This window comes from Theropithecus gelada, chromosome 1 (genome assembly GCF_003255815.1).
Source record: "Theropithecus gelada isolate Dixy chromosome 1, Tgel_1.0, whole genome shotgun sequence".
Taxonomy (NCBI): Eukaryota; Metazoa; Chordata; class Mammalia; order Primates; family Cercopithecidae; genus Theropithecus; species Theropithecus gelada.
In genome coordinates, this window is record NC_037668.1 from 155,233,252 (window position 1) to 155,251,760 (window position 18,509).

At 41.4% G+C, this 18,509-nt stretch overlaps 1 protein-coding gene across 8 annotated transcripts in view; it reads right to left on the minus strand.

Annotated features, from left to right (window-relative positions):
- HHAT (hedgehog acyltransferase) overlaps positions 1 to 18,509 on the minus strand; it is a 345,552-nt gene that overhangs the window by 268,004 nt on the left and 59,039 nt on the right. For 6 of the 8 annotated variants that reach the window (XM_025389780.1, XM_025389730.1, XM_025389761.1 and 3 more), the window contains 2 exons: positions 14,425 to 14,538; positions 1,409 to 1,603 (listed from right to left, as the gene is read on the minus strand). In XM_025389780.1, the coding sequence (XP_025245565.1) occupies positions 1,409 to 1,603; positions 14,425 to 14,508 (279 nt within the window). In that variant the 5' untranslated portion in view covers positions 14,509 to 14,538. The remainder of the gene's footprint in view (positions 1 to 1,408; positions 1,604 to 14,424; positions 14,539 to 18,509) is intronic. The other 2 variants (XM_025389801.1, XM_025389791.1) reach the window with 1 other exon arrangement.

Here is an 18,509-nt window from a genome sequence, read left to right on the forward strand (position 1 = left end):
CTCCCTTTTCTCCCCTGCAGCCACAGACCTTGGCAGCTCCAACTTGCACATGTAAAGGGTGCATTCAACAGACAAGTGAGAGAAGGAACCTCACACAGTCTGAGTGGGCCTGAGATAACCTGAGGGGCCTAAGCTTCATTTGCACAAGCAGGGCTAGGTTATTCCAGTTACCAAAGACAGAACCAGATAGTCCGGAGCTGTCCAGGAGATGCTAGCCACTGCCCAGGAGATGATCAGAGAACACACAACAGAAATCAGAAAATGCAGTGCAAGAAGAATTTGCTGATAGGTGCAATCGCCTCAGCAAGGCACAGCAAACTCAACTCGGACAGCAGTCCCTCTGTCATCCACCATCCTCTGGGCCAAGTCTGATGTGCAATCATAAAATAAAAATGCACTGTTATTGTGACTAAGAAAGAAATAAAGCTAAAAGGTAAGTGCCTATAAAAGAAGATTTTACTAATGTAAACAAAAGCTATAAAGAAGTGTGGTTTGAGCACAGTGTCCTCCTCTATTAGCACAAACAACCCATAGGTGACTGAGTCTGTCAAAATGCCTCTGGGCTTACTAAAATGAAAGCTTGGTCTGGGCCCTTTGGAGATAACCCTTTGTTTTCACTATCTAAATTGAAAGAGCTTCCACTAGGTCACATGAGTAGATAATAAATCTGTTCCTGACCAGGCACAATGGCTCACACCTATAATCCCAGCACTTTGGGAGGCCAAGACGGGCAGATCACATGAAGCCAGGAGTTTCAGGCCAGCCTGGCCAACATGGTGAAACCCCGTGTCTACTAAAAATACAAAAATTAACTGGGTATGGTGGCAGGTACCTGTAGTCCCAGCTACTCGGTTGACTGAGGCATGAGAATCGCTTGAACCCAGGAGGCGGAGGTTGCAGTGAACCAAGATCGCACCACTGCACTTCAGCCTGGGTGACAGAGCACTCCATCTCAATAAATGAATAAATGAATCTGTTCAATCAACTAGGAAGAAGAAAAAGACCTGACTTACCACCACAGGGCCATTGTGGCCATCAGATGAGTTGAGTGATGTGTACATTCCCTATAAATTGTAGGGCACTCTCCAGATGATTTTTAGTAAATCATCTGTTTGTTTCTTCTCTCTTTGTTCCTGGCCCTCTGGCCCTGTGACATCTGGCACTCCACATGCCTCCCCAGACTCTGAGAGATGGTACAGGGCCAGCCCTGGGCTAAAACACAGCCAGGAATGATAGGACTGCAGAATGCACCACTAGGGTTCACATGTAGCAACCCTGTATGGCCACTATGGGGAGCCCTACCACAGTTCTACAATCATCTCATCTGAAAATCAAGGTGTCTACTGGGATCAAGGCAAAGCCAAAGGGGCCTTCTCTGGATTCCCGATGGTAACAGGAAGACACTTACCTTAACTTCCTCCACACCCTGCAGCCTCAGTGTGGAGAGCAGGAGGAGAGAACAGAGCCACGACAGGAGCTGAGACCGGAACTGGGCCACGCAGAAAGAGATGGTGGTATGGAGCAAAACCATGGCCACGCCAGGGGTCCCCAGCACACACCAGCAGGCCCACATCCCATAGAGCATGAGAATCCAGGGTCTGTGCTGCAGACAGGGTGGGGCCCAACCAGAGAGAGACAGGGAGAGAAAGGAGAGGGAGGAAAAGAAAGAGAAGTGAGCTCATGGAATTGATATTGAAAGTTCTACATGTAAGAGGATCACGTTTAATTACCCAATAAAGAAACTCTAATTATCACTGCCCTGGGAATTTTGGTACAAAACAAACAAGATTCAGAGGGACTTTCCACATGAACCCCCAGAGTCCCAACAGCTCCACCCAGAAGCAAGTAACCACTCTCCTGCCTTCAACCAAAGCCACCCAGACCCCTGGGTCACAAAACAGTAAGATATTGGATTGACTTTTCAACAGACACAATGGAAGCCAGAAGACAGCTGGAAAACTGCCAACTGGACCACATCCTACATACACCATCCTTCAGAAGTGAAGGCGAGAGGAATTATTAGTACACATTTCTAGGAAGACTTCTTAAGAAAACTGGATCATCCAAACCACAAAAGACTTTCCAAAGTCTAAGCCAGAGATTTTAAATATGTAGGGATTTTTCCATTTTTGATTTTTTTGCATATTGATTAGTCAAATTTATGTCATAGAAAAATTGCGTCTTACCTGCTTTATGAGCTACTGCGGACTTTGCATAGTCTACCTGATTGATACATTTATTCCCATTTTAGGAGAATCACAGATTTTTATCTAATCATCAGGTAATTTATAGTTATCACATTGAATAAGTAGATGAATTAACATGTCTTTGCTTCATGATATAACTTTGGTCAGATCTGATGGGGAAATCCTTATTTAAAAACTATAATGTTTTTAACTTTGAGACGCAAGATATCATTGTGGTTTAATGATTCAAGCTTTGAAGTCTAACTGCCTAAATCGAAATGCTTGTGTCTCATAACTACCTGTGTTACCTGAGGTAAATGACTCCATCTCTGTGGATTAATTTCTTCATATATAAAACTGGAATATCCCAGCACTTTGGGAGGCCAAGACAGGCGCATCACCCAAGGTCAGGAGTTTGAGACCAGCCTGACCAACATGGCATAAACCCCATCTCTACTAAAAATACAAAAATTAGCCAGGTATGGTAGGTGACTGCAATCCCAACTACCCAGGAGGCTGAGGCAGAAGAATCCCTGGAACCTGGTAGGCGGAGGTTGCTGTGAGCTGAGATCGCACCATTGCACTCCAGCCTAGGCAACAGAGCAAGACTCCATCTCAAAAACAAAACAAAACAAAACTGGAATAATAACAGCATCTCCTTCATGGGGTGTATACATAGGAAGGACTCTACAAATACGGTTGTTATTCCCATAGGGAAATGTGATGTCTCACAGGTATGCATTTTAAAATGTGGATCCCAGGAACACACCGAATTGAAAAGTGAGAAGTGCCTGAATTTAAGTCTTCTTGTGGAGCCAAAGACTTTTCAGGGCAAGACAGGTGTGGAGTATAAATTGCAAATCCCATGCTTTGATGCTAACACTTTCAAAATATTGCCTACCTACTATTCTTTCCCAAACCTATACTCTAGTTTAAGAGAGAACATTTTAAATATGAGACTAGGTCAGCCATTTTTAAGTTCCAGGAAAACCAGAGAAATGTGAAGTTCATTTTTACTATTTTTCCATCCTACTACCCACAGAAAACAGCCACATAAATTTGCTTCAAACCCTCACCTCTGGGCAGAGTCCAATTATAAGGAATACGTCGCCAAAGACTATTTGAAGAAGTAGTTTTAACAAATGAAAAAAAGGAGGTTCTTTTCCAACATGACCTACAGCATTTACCAATGGAATTCTTTTTCGTGCATGTGTGGCTACATACACAGACACAGTTATGTTTTTATTAAGTGCTATTTGATCCCTTCGGAAAAAGCCTGTTTGCTAGGATTCATCTGGGAACTTACCACAGTCTGAAGCTGCTTCAACTTGGAAAATGCTGAAAGAACCTTCAGGAAATACTTCACAGTGCTGTGCAAACCCCATTTACTGGAGAGACTCTATGATGAATTTAACAGTGGTCTCCAAAGCCACCTTGAGGCAGACAAATTTGTCCCATATTCATCCCCCACTGTTTCCCTACTGCCAAACAGTACAGGCAGACGACACTTAATACTGGTCTAAGACATCACAGGACACGCTCTCACATGAGCCTCATGTTCTCTACCCATCTTAGTATTATGCACTGATTCTCCCCAGGTACAAGCAACTCTACTATATACATTCATGATGTATAGGCCACGAAAAGATGTGAATAACGCAAAAAGAATCACCTACACAAAACTGTTGTATAGATTAGAATCCCACTACAATGTTGATTTTCATACTTTGTCTATAAAAATGCCATTGGAATGAATCCTATCCCCAAAACACCATTAAAATCCTGCAAGAGGAGAATCACTTGAACCCGGGAGGCAGAGGTTACAGTGAGCCAAGATTGCGCCATTGCACTCCAGCCTGGGAGACAAGAGTGAAACTCCATCTCAAAATAAGTAACAAACAAGTAAACAAAATCCTGCTAGAGCAGAATCAGCCTCCCATGCCTTGCAATCCAACTGGCATCATGGCAGGGCCGTCCCCATTATAGATGTAGCCCTTAGGGCACAGCTGCCCAACCACGATCCTTCCCATGCACATACCTAGATCTCAAGCACTATGAGGAGGGTTCCAGGATTAAAGGGTGGCATGGCCCAGCAGGGTGAGCAGCAGCATGGATGGCCTGCTCCTCTGGGCAGCAGAAGAGCTTTTTCTAAGCATTTCAAAGGCCAGTTTCATAAGCAAAGGCCTAAGGATAGCCCTGTCCCATCCATCTCTACTCCAAATGTGTGTATGTGTTTATCGACCTTTTTTCTCTCTTAAGTAAAAATGCTTAACTATCAGTATTAAGCCTCTGACATCTGACATCAACCAGGCCAGAATTTTTTTTAACTTTTCAAAAATAAAAAAATGAAATGTGTTGCATTTTGTTCCAAAACAACACTTCTGACTCATCACTAGAAAGGCTTTCAGACTTTTTTTTCCCAAGTTCTAAAGGTAATAAGAGCAGACATGCAAGATTTGGTCATACATGTACTGTACGTCAAACTCAAGTTTGAAAACACACCTAAACACCAAAATAGCCCGATTCATTTAAATTACAAGGTTCAAATCATGAATGTGATTGGGAATTACTTGTTACTTGAAAGAAGACACAAAGAATCACATTGATCACATCAAGTGTATAAGTAAAACATGGCCTTAATGTTGGATTGTGATGTTTCTGATGTATAAATTTAGATTCCAATTGCATACAACTTTTATATAATGTTCTCAGATTTTTATTGAGATAGTTGTATTCACATATACATACAGGAGACATCCCTTGTACACTTTACCCGGTTTCTTCCTATGGCACATCGTTTAAAACCACAAATATCACAACCAGGATATTGATGTTGCTGCAATGCACCAAACTTATTCAGATTTCCCTAGTTTCACTTGTATTCATTTATGTGTGTGTTTAGTTGTATACAATTTTATCACATGTATAGGTTTGGTATCTACCACAGTAAAAATGCACAACAGCTCCATCACCACAAGGATTCCTCATGTTGCCATTTTATGCCACATTTACCTCCTTCCCACTCCTCTGATCACCCCCATCCCTAATCCTGACAACCAATAACCTCTTCTCCATTTCAAAGATTGGCTTTTTTCACTCAGCGTAATTTCCTGCAGATTCCTTCAAGTTGCTGTATCAATGGTTTCCTCCTTTTCATCACTGAGTAGTGTTCTATGATGTGGATATACCACAGCTTGTTAGCCATTTACCTACTGGAGGCTGTCTAGGCTGTTTCCATTTTGGGGCTATTACAAATAAAACTTATGCAAATATACATGTATAGATTTTTGTGTAAAAATAAGTTTTCATTTCTCTGGGATAAATGCCCAAGATCACACTTGCTGGGGTGCAAGGTAGTTGCATATTTAGTTCTATAATAAACTATAAAACATTTTCCAGCATGGCTGTAGCATTATACTTTCCTGCCAGCAATGCATGTGTGATCCAGTTTATTCACATCTTTGCCAGCATTTGGTGCTGTTACTATGTTCTATCTGAGCCATTCTGGTAAGTGTGTAATGACATCTTGTTGTGGTTTTAATTTGAATTTATCATGCTCTTTTAAAAGGTATCAAAGCATGAGTGACCTGAAGCTTGAGATGGGTTTGCTGGAGCACAGGATGACAGCCCCACTGGAACTACTCTGACCCTCCCTTAATGCTCTTTATTCCAGGTTCTTCCATTTCTAATAGAAGATGAACAGAAAGCAGGGAAGAGGGAAAATGTTTAAAAGTCTGATGAAAAATAAGGAAGTGTACCCTATTTATGTAGCAGTGGAGACAAAGCCAGACTGAGAACGCTATGGCCTCTCTGATGAGACATAGATCTTACTAACCCTGATTGACTTAAGCAGGCATCCTTCCCCTCTGCTCCCTGGGTCTACACTGAACCACTCTCAAAATGGGGTCTGACTCTACTTGATAGTCTCCTTTAACAGGCTAAACTCCTGCTTTGTTTAGATTACAGTAATGTGAGCCCAGAATCTGGCACAGTGCCCAGCATATATCAAGTGTTTCATAACTACTGGATGGAAGGACGGAGAGAATAGTTGCATGGATGGATAGCTGGGTAGATGGATACGCCTTCCCAAGTCTTGGGATTTAACCTTGTGATCATGACTAAGAAGAAACAAGAAAATAGTACTAAAATGTGGGCTTTGGAATCCACTAATGTGAAAACCTACTGTCTTCCAAAGTCTCTACGTGTCCTACTTAACCCTTTATAAACAAAGGCTGTTTTGCGTATGTAGGTAGAATGGAAGAGACATTTCACATCTCACCGCCTATTACCTGTTTGCCACTCACAGCATCTCTCAACTGTACTTCTGTTGGGGGAAATCTCCAATAGTTAACAACTGATGGGGCACAGGTACCAATCCAGGAAAGTGGATACCTGCTATAGAGCCTTCTATCCATCACCCCAGCAGAGTCTCCCGGGAGAATAACCAGTTGAGCTGGCAGAGCTCCAAGGATGGAATCAGTGACCCTAAGAAAAGACTACAGATTTGCTCTTTCTTTTGAAATCCATACTCTTAAAACCTTCTTCATAAGGAGTCAGGAAAAACTGCCAGACAATGCCCCTTCTCACACCATCTGTTTCTACTTCAGCTCATTCTGTGCCAAGGGTGCCAAGTGATAATAGGATGTGCCTGAGTGGGTTCCCTCCTTAGAGTTTACCTCTGTAGGGAGGAATGAAAGTGTACAGCCTTGGTCAGAATTCCTGTTGGCAACATTATCGGATGTCCCTGCCTATTCTTTTTGCACATCTGCCAAGAAACCACTCAATGGGAGCATTATTTGGGAAATAAGAATGGGAATCAATCAATATTCTTATGTATGACATAATTTATTACATACTACATAATCAACAGCAGCTCTACTGAAATATATATGTCTTATATATACATATATATTTATATACAATCTCCCCAAACAGAAAGATACAACCCACCCATCCCTGAGTCTGAAAAACTGCATTCTAGCCTGCTTTTTCCTGGGAGTAAAGGCCAGCAGGCCCACACAAAAGGAATTTTATCTCTCCTTAGACATGCACTGATGGAGGTAGAAAGGGGCTGATTCCAGGAGAACCATTAGCACATGATATTTCTATTCGGTGCATGGATTTGGGAATGTCCTGGAAAAAAGCCCTGCTCCCTGCAGCCTTCCAGAGGTCGGTTAACTCATCTCACTCAGCACCATGGGTCAGGCTTCTCAGCCCTTTCATATCCTGCGCCTGATGAGCTCAGCCCATCAGCCAATAGCTAATGATGTGGGTTCTCCCCATCAGAGGCACAGTGAGAACCCAGCTGTGTGGTTAGCAACAGCACCCACCCTCAGCCCTACACCAGGTCAGTCTTCTCAGTAAGTTCACATGGGGGTATTTTTTGGTTCTGAGGGCAGAGAACACAATGTCTCAGGTGGTGGTGAGGCCACAGTTGGCATTCATGAAAGGAGGCAACTGTCTGACCCGCGACATCCAATCCAATCATAACACACACACAGCCAAAGCTCAGAGCCGTGATTCAGCCTTCCCTCCAGGGCCACTGGCTCCTGATGAAGTCTCACCAAAACCCAAAGAGAGAGCCTTATCCAGGGAAAGGGTGTTTAACTGAGCCAAGGAACTCAGTGGAAAGTTTTATATCTTACCATAGCAAAAAAAAAAAAAAGATAGATCATGCTTTTGAAAATAAAAATAACCTGCCACCTCTCCGTGGGAGGAGGTGCAGCGAGCCAAGCAAGAGATGAGATTAGATATTAGATAAAGGAGAAGGCTAGAATCTTTCAGGGCTTAAGGCTATAGCAGCAAGAATTGCTAAAGCCTGTCCCTGCATAGTATTGCCTATAGTTTAGGATGCTTCAGAGAATGGGGAGAAAAAAAAAAAGGACAACTGCAGCCTAAATCTTCCACCCTGAATAAGTACCAAAAACAACTACCCGAATTAAGGCCATCTGGAACACTTAGTCCAGGTGGTGAAAGCAGAGTGCTAATGAGGCCAACGCTGTGGTTCATACTTATGTAAGGGCCAAGCAAACTCAGACAAAGAAAGCACTGTGCCCCAGCCACAGGCCGAACCCGGCCCACCAGCTGTCTCACAAATCAAACCTGCGGTCACCCAGAGGATGACAGAGGCACATACAGAGGGAGATGACTCAGTGCTCACTCTGCCTCATTCCAAGAAAAATGCAAAAGAACACCTCCTACGGACATTGGATAAGATGTGCTCTGCAGAGAAAAAGACTAGTCCACCTGTCCAGCCCTGCCTGGTAACAAGATGCAGGAAGCTGAAACAAGTGAACTCCATTTCCTTGAAGCCACAGCTCAAAAGCCACCTTCTCGGAGGCCTGGCCTGACACCAGAAAGGCAGGTGAGGCCCACACCTTCTCCCACCATAGCGTGCCCAGCCAACCACATCAGGTACAGAACAGTGAGCAGTATTTGCTTTCCTAACTTCCCACTCAACTGTGACTCCCCAAGAGAAGGGGCTGTGTTTCTCAATCCTTTCCCCCAGGACCCAAGACAAGCTTGAAAAGACCATCAGCATGGGAACATTGCTACGGATGCTAGACACGGCCTATGCCCTTGAGGATTTTGGAATCTCAAGATGGTCCCCTCCATTCTTGAATACCATAAACTGCTCTCAGGAGCAAATGCCAGCAGATGACAGCAGCAGACACCATCTATTGGACTGTCCTAATGTGCAAGCATACCCTTGAAAAACGTTTGCTTATCAGCCCCTCTCCACAACTCCACGAAGCCAGCAGTGCCATGCCACTTGCACAACTGTGGAAACAGCCTTGGAGATATTCAGGAACTTGCTTAAGGTTACACAGTTTGAGAGTGGCAATGCAGGGATTGACCCTAGTGCTCTTAACCACACCAAATACTGCCTCCCACAAGAGGAGAAGAACTCAAAGGTACAAGCAAAGTAAATGATGGAACATCTATATCCTAATATAGCTGGATTTCTGATAGTGTCAGGTGCAAAACAGGAGCTGAACGTGGAGGAGGTTTGGAAAGAGGGAGGGGCATCTAATCAGGAACAGGTAATTAATCTCAATCATGCGTTCTCAACAAGGGTTGTATCTCCTTCAAACGAGGTGGGGTGGGGCAGATTTTGTAGGCTAGACGTAAGGATAAAATGGAAATTAAAATTAGTGATGACTGGGCATGGTGGCTCACGCCCATAATCCCAGCACTTCGTAAAGCAGAGGTGGGAGGGTCGCTTGAAGCTAGGAGTTTGAGACCAGCAAGACTCCATCTCTATTGTTTTTTAATAATTGAACATTTGTAGAAGATTAGTACTATATTTTGTCTAAGTTTTAGGTTACTTGTTGGTTATTGGGGGCAAGAAAACCTTACTCCTTATGCATACGCACACTAAATAAAGAGATATATACAGGATATCTGTAGTACTCAAATTTCACAGAGGAGGAGAGATGATCAGGGAAAAAATTATCTCGAAAGGTGCCTCAGGGACAATACTGAAAAAAATTTAAGAAACACTGATCTACAGGAAGCGAACAGGAGGAACAAGAACAAGGGTGAGAGGCAAAGGAGACCCATCAGAGGAGGCCATGTGGGTCCTGATGCACATGGCCTAGAGACATGGGGGGAGAGATGAAAACACAGTGTCCCCAGGGCAACTCCACCTTTCCTTCTGCCCATCATTTCATTCTTTCATGTGTTCAGTTAAAAATATACGAAATATCTGGCCAGGTGCACTAGCTCATGCCCGTAATCCCAGCACTTTGGGAGGGTGAAATGGGAGGATCACTTGAGGCCAGGAGTTCAAGACCAGTCTGGGCAATATAGTGAGATCTCGTCTCTACAAAAAGTTTTTTAAATTAGCCAGGTGTGGTGTCACAGCCTGTAGTCCAAGCTACTCAGGAGCTGAGGAAGGGGGATTGCTTAAGCCCAGGAGTTCGAGGTTACAGTAAGCCATGATTACACCACTGCACTCCAGCCTGGGTAGCACAATGAGGTCCTGTCTGTAAAGGAAAAAAAAAAAATCACACAGTGCTGGTGGCCGTAGGGTAGGCCCTCCTCTGGCTTTACTATATAATGTGTTACTAAGTAGTTATACCAATATATATTCAACACCCTTTCTGGATGAGTTCAGGCAGCTAACGCTGATATCATCAGGGGATTTTTGTTTTGTTTTTGCCAAACTAGAAAGCATAAAATGATATCTTATTGTAGTTTTAAGATGCATTTGTTTGATTACTAATGAATTTAACATTTTTTCATATGTTTATTGGTCATTTATGTTTCCTCTTCTACAAATTCCTCTTCATATCTTATACCATTTTTCTATTGAGTGATTGTCGTTTTTACGAAATTTCTTTATTTCATATGCCAATCCTTTGTCAGTTTGCAAATTACTTCTCCAGTAGTGACTTGCCTTTCCACTTTTCTATTGTGTCATTAGATAAAAAGTTTTCAATTTTAATGTAAATTTATCAGTGTTTTCCTCTATAATTTGCACTTTTTGTATCTTGTATAAAAAAAACTCTCTGTGCCGGCATCAATATTCTATGTCATATTTTCTAAAAGTTTAATACTTTTGATTTTCATTTTAACTTCTTAATTCATATTGAAAATTATTATGAGGTAAGCATATGTATACTTTCTAGTTTGACAAAAGTAGATCTTGTTTTTATTGCTTTTCAACTTAATTTCCGTAATTACTTATTAATCCATAATTAAAAGTCCAAAAAATAGATATTGCTGTAAATGTGATAAAAAGGGAACACTTTCACACTACTGGCAGAGGTGTAAATTAGTACAACCACTATAGAAAACAGTATGGGAATTCCTTAAGGAACTAAAAGTAGAACTACCATTTGATCCAGCAATCCCACTACTGGGTATCTACCCAAAGGAAGAGAAGTCATTGTATGAAAAAGGCACACGCACCTGCATGTTTATGGCAGCACAATTTGCACTTGCAAAGATATGGAACCAATCTAAGTGCCCATCAACCAACGAGTGGATAAAGAAAATGTGGTATATATACACCATGGAATACTACTCAGTCATAAAGAGGAAAGAAATAATGTCTTTTGCAGCAACTTGGTTGGAGCTGAAGGCCATTGTTCTAAGTGAAGTAAGTCAGAAATGGAAAACCAAATATCATATGTTCTCATTTATAAGGGGGAGCTAAGCTATGAAGACACAAAGGCATAAGAATGTATAATGGACTTTGGGGCTCCGGAGGGAAAGGTTGTGGGGGTGAGGAATAAAAGACTACATATTGGCTACAGTATACACTGCTTGGGTGACAGGTACACTAAAATTTCATAAATCACCACTGAAGAATTTATCCATGTAACCAAAAACCACCCGTACTCCAAAAACTATTGAAATAAAAAAACATGAAAAAAATCTCCCTACAATAATAGACCTATCTATCTTTATGTTTATGATCACTTTTTGTTTTATATATTTTGAAGCAAATAAACTTAGAGTTTTAATGTCTTCCTAATAAGAAATGAACTGTTTGTTATTCAACAGCAGCCCTCTTTGTCACCAGTAATGCTCTTTGCCGCTATTAATAAAACTGCATCAGTAGTTTGTCAGAGGGAGAGGGGGTTTAATATTTGCCTGGAACATCTTTTCATACTTTTACTTTCAAATTATGTGTCCTTCTGTTTTAAGGATATCCAGCTAAGAAAAGCCTCTCTGAGCTCCGTTTTGGTTTTTGTTTTCCCTTATTTCTCTTTCTTTTTTTCATCTAGTCTGACAATCTTCCTCTTTTTTGAGAATCCACTTATGTTGATTGTAATGACTGACATATTTAAACTTATTTCAACCATTTCTTTTATGCTTTCTCTTTGTCCCACTTTTCCATGTTTCATCTTTACTTTTAAGGATGAAATGTCTAACAAATGAAGTTCATCATATTTTAAAGGGATTAAAAAAACTGATACTATATTATTGATCCTATCTTGCAGAGGACAACTGCTATGTTTTGAATGTTTGTCCCCTCCAAAGCTGGTGCTGAAATTTAATCCCCAGTGTGGCAATATTGTGAGGTACAGCCTTTAAGAAGCAATTGGATCATGAGGGCTCTGCCTTCATTAATGGATTCATTCATTCATAGGTTGTATTAGTCTGTTTACACACTGCTACAAAGAACTACCTGAGACTGGGTAATTTATGAAGAAGACGTTTAATTAACTCACACTTCCACAGACTTAACAGGAAGCATGACTGGAATGCCTCAGGAAGCATGACTGGAATGCCTACCATCATGGCAGAAGGCAAAGGGGAAGCAAGCACATCTTACCACGGCAGAGCAGAAGAGAGAATGAGCAAAGCGGGGAGTGCTAGACTTTCAAACAACCAGATCTCATACGAACTCTATCATGAGAACAGTAAGCGGGAAGTCTGCCCCCATGATTCAGTCACCTCCCACCAGGCTCCTCCTCCAAGACGTGGGGATTGCAATTTGACATGAGATTTGGGTAAGGACACAGAGCCAAACCATATCATGAATTAATGAGTTATCATGGGAGTGGGACTGGAAGCTTTATAAGAAGAGGAAAAGATACCTGAGCTATCACGCTCACCACCTGATCTCCTGCATGGCCTCAGGACTGCAGAGACGCCAGCAAGAAGGCCCTCACCAGATGTGGCTCCTCAACCTTGGACTTCCCAGCCTCCATAACTTGTAAATTCCTTTTCTTCATAAATTACTAAATAAGTTCATTTTCTTATAAAATTACTCAGTTTTATGTATTTTAAGCAACAAAAATTCACTAAGACCATAAATGAAGATGCAGTGAAAACCTTTGCTCAGGTTAGAAAGCTAATCAGTGACCAAACTAACGACCAAACATGAGTAATACAATGTCTAGCACTCTTCCACTACACAATTAACTTAGTACAATCCTCGAAGTACATCATCTTCCCCTCACAGAGGTAAAGAAAAAACAGTATGAAGCTATTCATTTTACATATAGGAAAACTAAGACTTATGGTAATAAGTCATTTACACATGAGTGGGAAAACTTTGTTACAAATTAAAATGTTAAATTTCCAGAAATTTTGAATTCTTGGGGAAAAAAAACTAAACAGAAATTTGTGGGAGAAAAGAAAACCATTAACGAGGGCTGAGGTAGATATATTTATTACTAGCTTAGGAACAAAAAAAATTATTATTAGGTCTGCTCACAAAGTTATATGAAATTTTAAAATATATTCAGATCTGACAACGTTTAATATTTTGGATTTTTGCCAGTTCAGCAGCCACTTGAGTACAAAAAAATAATCAATATCATATTTAAGAGGAAGTTAATATGCTGTTGGGATTTCCTATCTTCCAGGGTTAGAAGCAATGCCCAGGAAGCACCGATTTTCAGTAAAGAGTCAGAAACTGACTCAAGTTAGGTGCACATCTCTAACCACAAGGCATCCTGTTTCTATATCTCACTTTCTGGTCTCAATCTCCAGAGGTTTCTGTTTCTCTTCTACTTCAGTTTTATCACCTCCGGGAACCTCTGAGAATCCAAACATTTTTCCTAGGTTGAATGCCAAATCAGGTATTGGTTGTGTCTTGTTTTTACTCAGTAAATTTCCAAGCACAGACTTTTTCCTCCACCAGGAATCTATAGCAAGCAAGAAGCATTTATCAGAGGCCTCTGATCAACACCCTGGCCTCCAGGTGACAGAAAGATCCCCCTGGCAGTATACCAGGTCCCTTGCTAGCTAGACCTGTGAAGAGGGTCTCAATCCTGCCTCATATAAAAGTAGTTTTCAAATAACCACTTTGAAGAATCTTTCATTATCTAAGCCAGACCAAGGCAAGAGCAAAATGCTACTGGACTTCCCATCTAAAACAGCGACAGCAGCATAAACTACTGGACATTAAAATTATTCCCACTTCTTAAGTAAATCATCAATTTTCTTCTGAATTTGGACTCGTCTAGATTCTCAACAACAGGCAACTTTTTGATAAATTGATCGGAAGTGAACTTAAAGACCACCACCACCCTCCATGGTTAGTTTTACTCTACAACCTTTATATTCAATGTCTGAAAATAAGTTGGAGAAAGTAAGTGCAGGATATGAACTATGAACTTTTATCTTAAATGTTATATTGATCGTTAACAACTTTATCATTTTTTCCAGGCTCCCAATGCTAATATTCATGTCTTCTGATTCCTAGCTTGGACTCTTTCTTTACAAGCAGCAAAGGAAAAACACACTTAAAAGGTAACAACACAAATAATCATACCTTTCTTGCCAGCAGTGTGGCCATTTGAGACACTACCATGTGGCCAAGGAGAAGCCACACCAGCCACTGCTTGCCCCATTCCATCCAGAAGCTCCACTCAAAGTCGGTCGCATCCTAAATAGGACAAAATAGGAGTTTATCAGAGGGATTTCAGTACACGTCTGAGTCAGAACACAAACTCCAGTTAATAAAACTGGAAAGGTCAGTGTGAGTCCAAACTCTGTACAGGCTTTACACACTTCTAGCCTTTCCCCATCCACCTGTACACTCCCCTCCAGCTTGCTATTAGTTAATGGCAAAAACTGCAATTACTTTTGCATCAACCTAACAGAATCATTGCTATTGCCATTCCCCAAATGCACCTTGGACTTTCTACAACTCAGTGTCTTTGTTATAGCTGATCTCCCAGAGCCCTCTATAGTATAGATACTATTATTATTTCCATTTTGCAAAAGATGAAACAGAGACTTAAAGAACTCAATTCATTTACCCAAGGTCACAGGGATAGCACAAGTAATGAATTGAGGCTGTCCCAGTTTAGACAACTAGATGTTTTCACTAAGAAGAGAAATGTAAATTGGACACTAATAATATGGCTTAAAGTCAGTCATTCTGAGTCTTGTTACCATTTACAGACAGAATAATTTGTCAGAGAAATTAACTAATTTCATATAAATTTATAATAAAGGAATGAAAGGTACACTTCCCTTCCCCCCAAGAAGCTCTGTGTCCATGTGGCATTCTGTGTCTGCATCGGTACCAGGTTCCACATGTATGAAGCTCCCCAGCAGGAGTAGGTAGAAACCTCTGAAAAGAGTGGACATGTGGATGCTTAGAAACCAGCACCTCCAAGTCATGGCCTCAGGAGCCCCAGAAAGGACCACAGAGGCCAAGAGGAGCATGGAGAGATGCACACAGGATGGAGGGGGATTTGAGGTCTCAGAATTTTCTAACCAAAACGTGTGCCTGGAAAAGGACTCCTGCAATGACTACTGATATTGAACCCCTCACCAATCTCCACAAGTAGAACTTGAAGTCTCTCTTAATTGGATTTGAAGAAAAGTGTGATTTTTTTGGTGTACCTAAGATGGTGGGGTAATGTCATACCAGTTACACACAAATAAAACTTTTTTTTGCAGAAGGTAAGATACACATAAAATTGATCTTGATTCATAACAGACTATGAGTGCAAGGTAGCTAAGACTGGAGGCTTGGTTTGGGTCTAGAGCCCAGATCTACTCACACTTGCTGTGATGACCTTGAACATGATCCTTAACCTTTCTGTTCTGTTTCTTCATACAACAATAGTACTTAACTTACAGGGATTTTTGAGGCTTAAATAAGAGCATATGTATATTAAAAGTTTATAACAGCACACAGTACTCACTAAACAGCAGTACCCACTACTCACTGCTAGACCCATGTGCTTCCCATCCCTTGTAAACCACCAGCCAAGACTGTATCATGCTTTACTTTGTGCCACTCATTTTAAAAAAGTTTTCCCATTTCTTCAAATAAGGAAATACAATACCGTGCATTCTCAAATTACACATGCTCTCCACACCCCAGATCCTGATACATGATCTGCTCCTAAAGCCCCTGTCCCCTGCTGGAAATCATGTATCTAGTTGAATTGCTTCCATTTAGAGATGACTACACCAGAGTCTGGGACATGCCCACCAACACACAGCCAGGCAGCACAGCAGAGAACTCAAAGCTTTAACCTGGCTCCTGATCCCTGATCCACAGTTTATTTCCCCATCTAGAGATTTCCAAGTTAGTTGAGACTCAATTAACTAAAGGTAAACAAGTTCAAAGGTCATGTGATGAGGCCATGTTAGTAAAATACCACTTTTATAACAGGGATATAGCTAAAAAGACACTGAAAGCCGAGACTTTTTTTTTTTTAACACAAACTCAAAAAAGAAAAAACAACATTTGAGCTTTTTAAATATAACATTTTTGAACACTTAGAATTACATTTAGAATTCATGACCCCAAGCTTACCTATGCCTCAAAACTTCTCCAAGTTTAATTTTTTAGGGGGAAAAAAGGATATAATATGACAAAACATCTAAGACTTTCTGTTCCACCAGGAAGTTCAGGACTCCTGAAAACTCTGCTGGTAAAATCCCATCAACAAAAATTACGCATGGCCTTTCACCGCTAATTATTACAAAAAACATTCATTTAAAGGCAATAAAAATGTCTCTCTCATGTCTATTCTTCCCCATTTAAAAAAGTTACCTAAGGGAAATGACCACACAGAAAAGCTGGGCCAATGAAAAGGTCAAGATGATGTTTAATGATTTGGGTAAGAAAAATACTGACTCACTGCTTCTCGAAGCAAAAGCTTTATAGACTCTGAGCTCAGTCACACATTTCAAGGCAAACATGAAAGCCTGAAATCAGGAACAACATCATGTTCTGTCCCTTTCCCCATTTTCTTTCTTGACTCCATGGTTATTAGTCAATTAGGAGTCTCTTCTTTGGGACTCTAAGGGGGTCAGATATAAACTGGGGCTAAATCCCAGCCAGGCAGAACTAGGCAGGCTTCTCCATGGAAGCTTGGAGGCTGTACTCCAAGGAGAAGTCACCCACATCCAACCTCAAGGTGGACGCAAGCCACCTACTTGCTAAAATGCAGATTCTGATGCAGTCAATCAAGAGAGGGGCGTGGGGTCTGCCTTTCTAACAAGCTTCCAGATGATGTGATACTACCAGCCTGGGGACAGATCTGCACAACTGATGAAGCCTTCCTACAGCTGAATGTTCATAAACTCACAGAATCCTTAACATCTCAGCCCACCCCGTACCATTCCCAGCCAGGGAGGGCACACACTCTGAAGCTGCTACCTAACACTCACCAACAGAGCAGTCATCCTCCTGTTCACCGTTCAAAGCTCTGAGCACCCAGACTTCGGAATTCACTGAACAAGTTAACAAATGCGGTTGTTTATTCCGAGGCTTGCATTCTGCTATCAGGCAATACTAAGGACTCTGAGAGACACAATCGTTCTGGGTTTCTTAAATAGTAACTCTACCTTCCTGGCAAAACACTTTTTCGTTTCTTAACAAAGGAAAGGGTCTGGGCCTAGTGTTTGTAACTGCCGCTTTTCCTACCCACAATGGAGTTCTACTCTAGGCACCATGAGGAGCTCAAAGTCTAAATGGGAACACCCCCAGCACCAAGACCACCACACCCTACAATGAAGACACTAAAAATCCACTGCAAAGTGAGAGGGGTAACAGTGCTGCAACTCAACTTCATATGCCCAGGAACCTGACAGACCTGTCCTTTCTTCCCATACAATCACTGATGAACATTCGAGTATGTGTTTTCTAATTACAACCTCATAACCATCTTTAAAGTGGTTCATTTGCTTAATAGACCTTATCTTTTACAGACTTTTCAGTTCACAGAAGAATTAAGCACAATGTACAGAGAATTCCCATAGACCCCTTAACCCCTCTCCATCAGCATCCCCCACCACAATAATATATTTGTTCCAATTGGTGAACCTACACTGATTCATCATTGTTACCCAAAGTCCATAGTTTACATTAGGGTTCACTCTTGATGTTGCATATTCTATGGGTTTGGACAAATGTATAAAAACACATATCCACCATTTTCATATCATACGGAATAGTTTCACTGCCCTAAAAATCCTCTGTACTCTACCTCTTCATCCCTCCTACCCTGACCCTGCCCCCCCTCAATCCCTGGCAAACAGTGATCTTTTCACTGTCTCCATATTTCACTTATTTCAGAATGTCATGTAGTTGAAATAAATAAGTTTTGGGTTTTTTGTTTTTGGGGTTTTTTTGGGTTTTTTTTCTGTCAGCAATTTGAAGTTCTTTTTATTTGAAACACTCTCACTCTGTTGCCCAGGCTGGAGTGCAGTGGCACAACCTCAGCTCACTGCAACATCTGCCTCCCAGGCTCAAGTGATTCTCATGCCTCAGTCTCCCAAGTAGCTGGGACTACAGGTACATACCACCATACCTGGCTAATTTTAGTAGTTTTAGTAGAGACGGGGTTTCACCACATTGTCCAGGCTGGTCTCAAACTCCTGACCTCA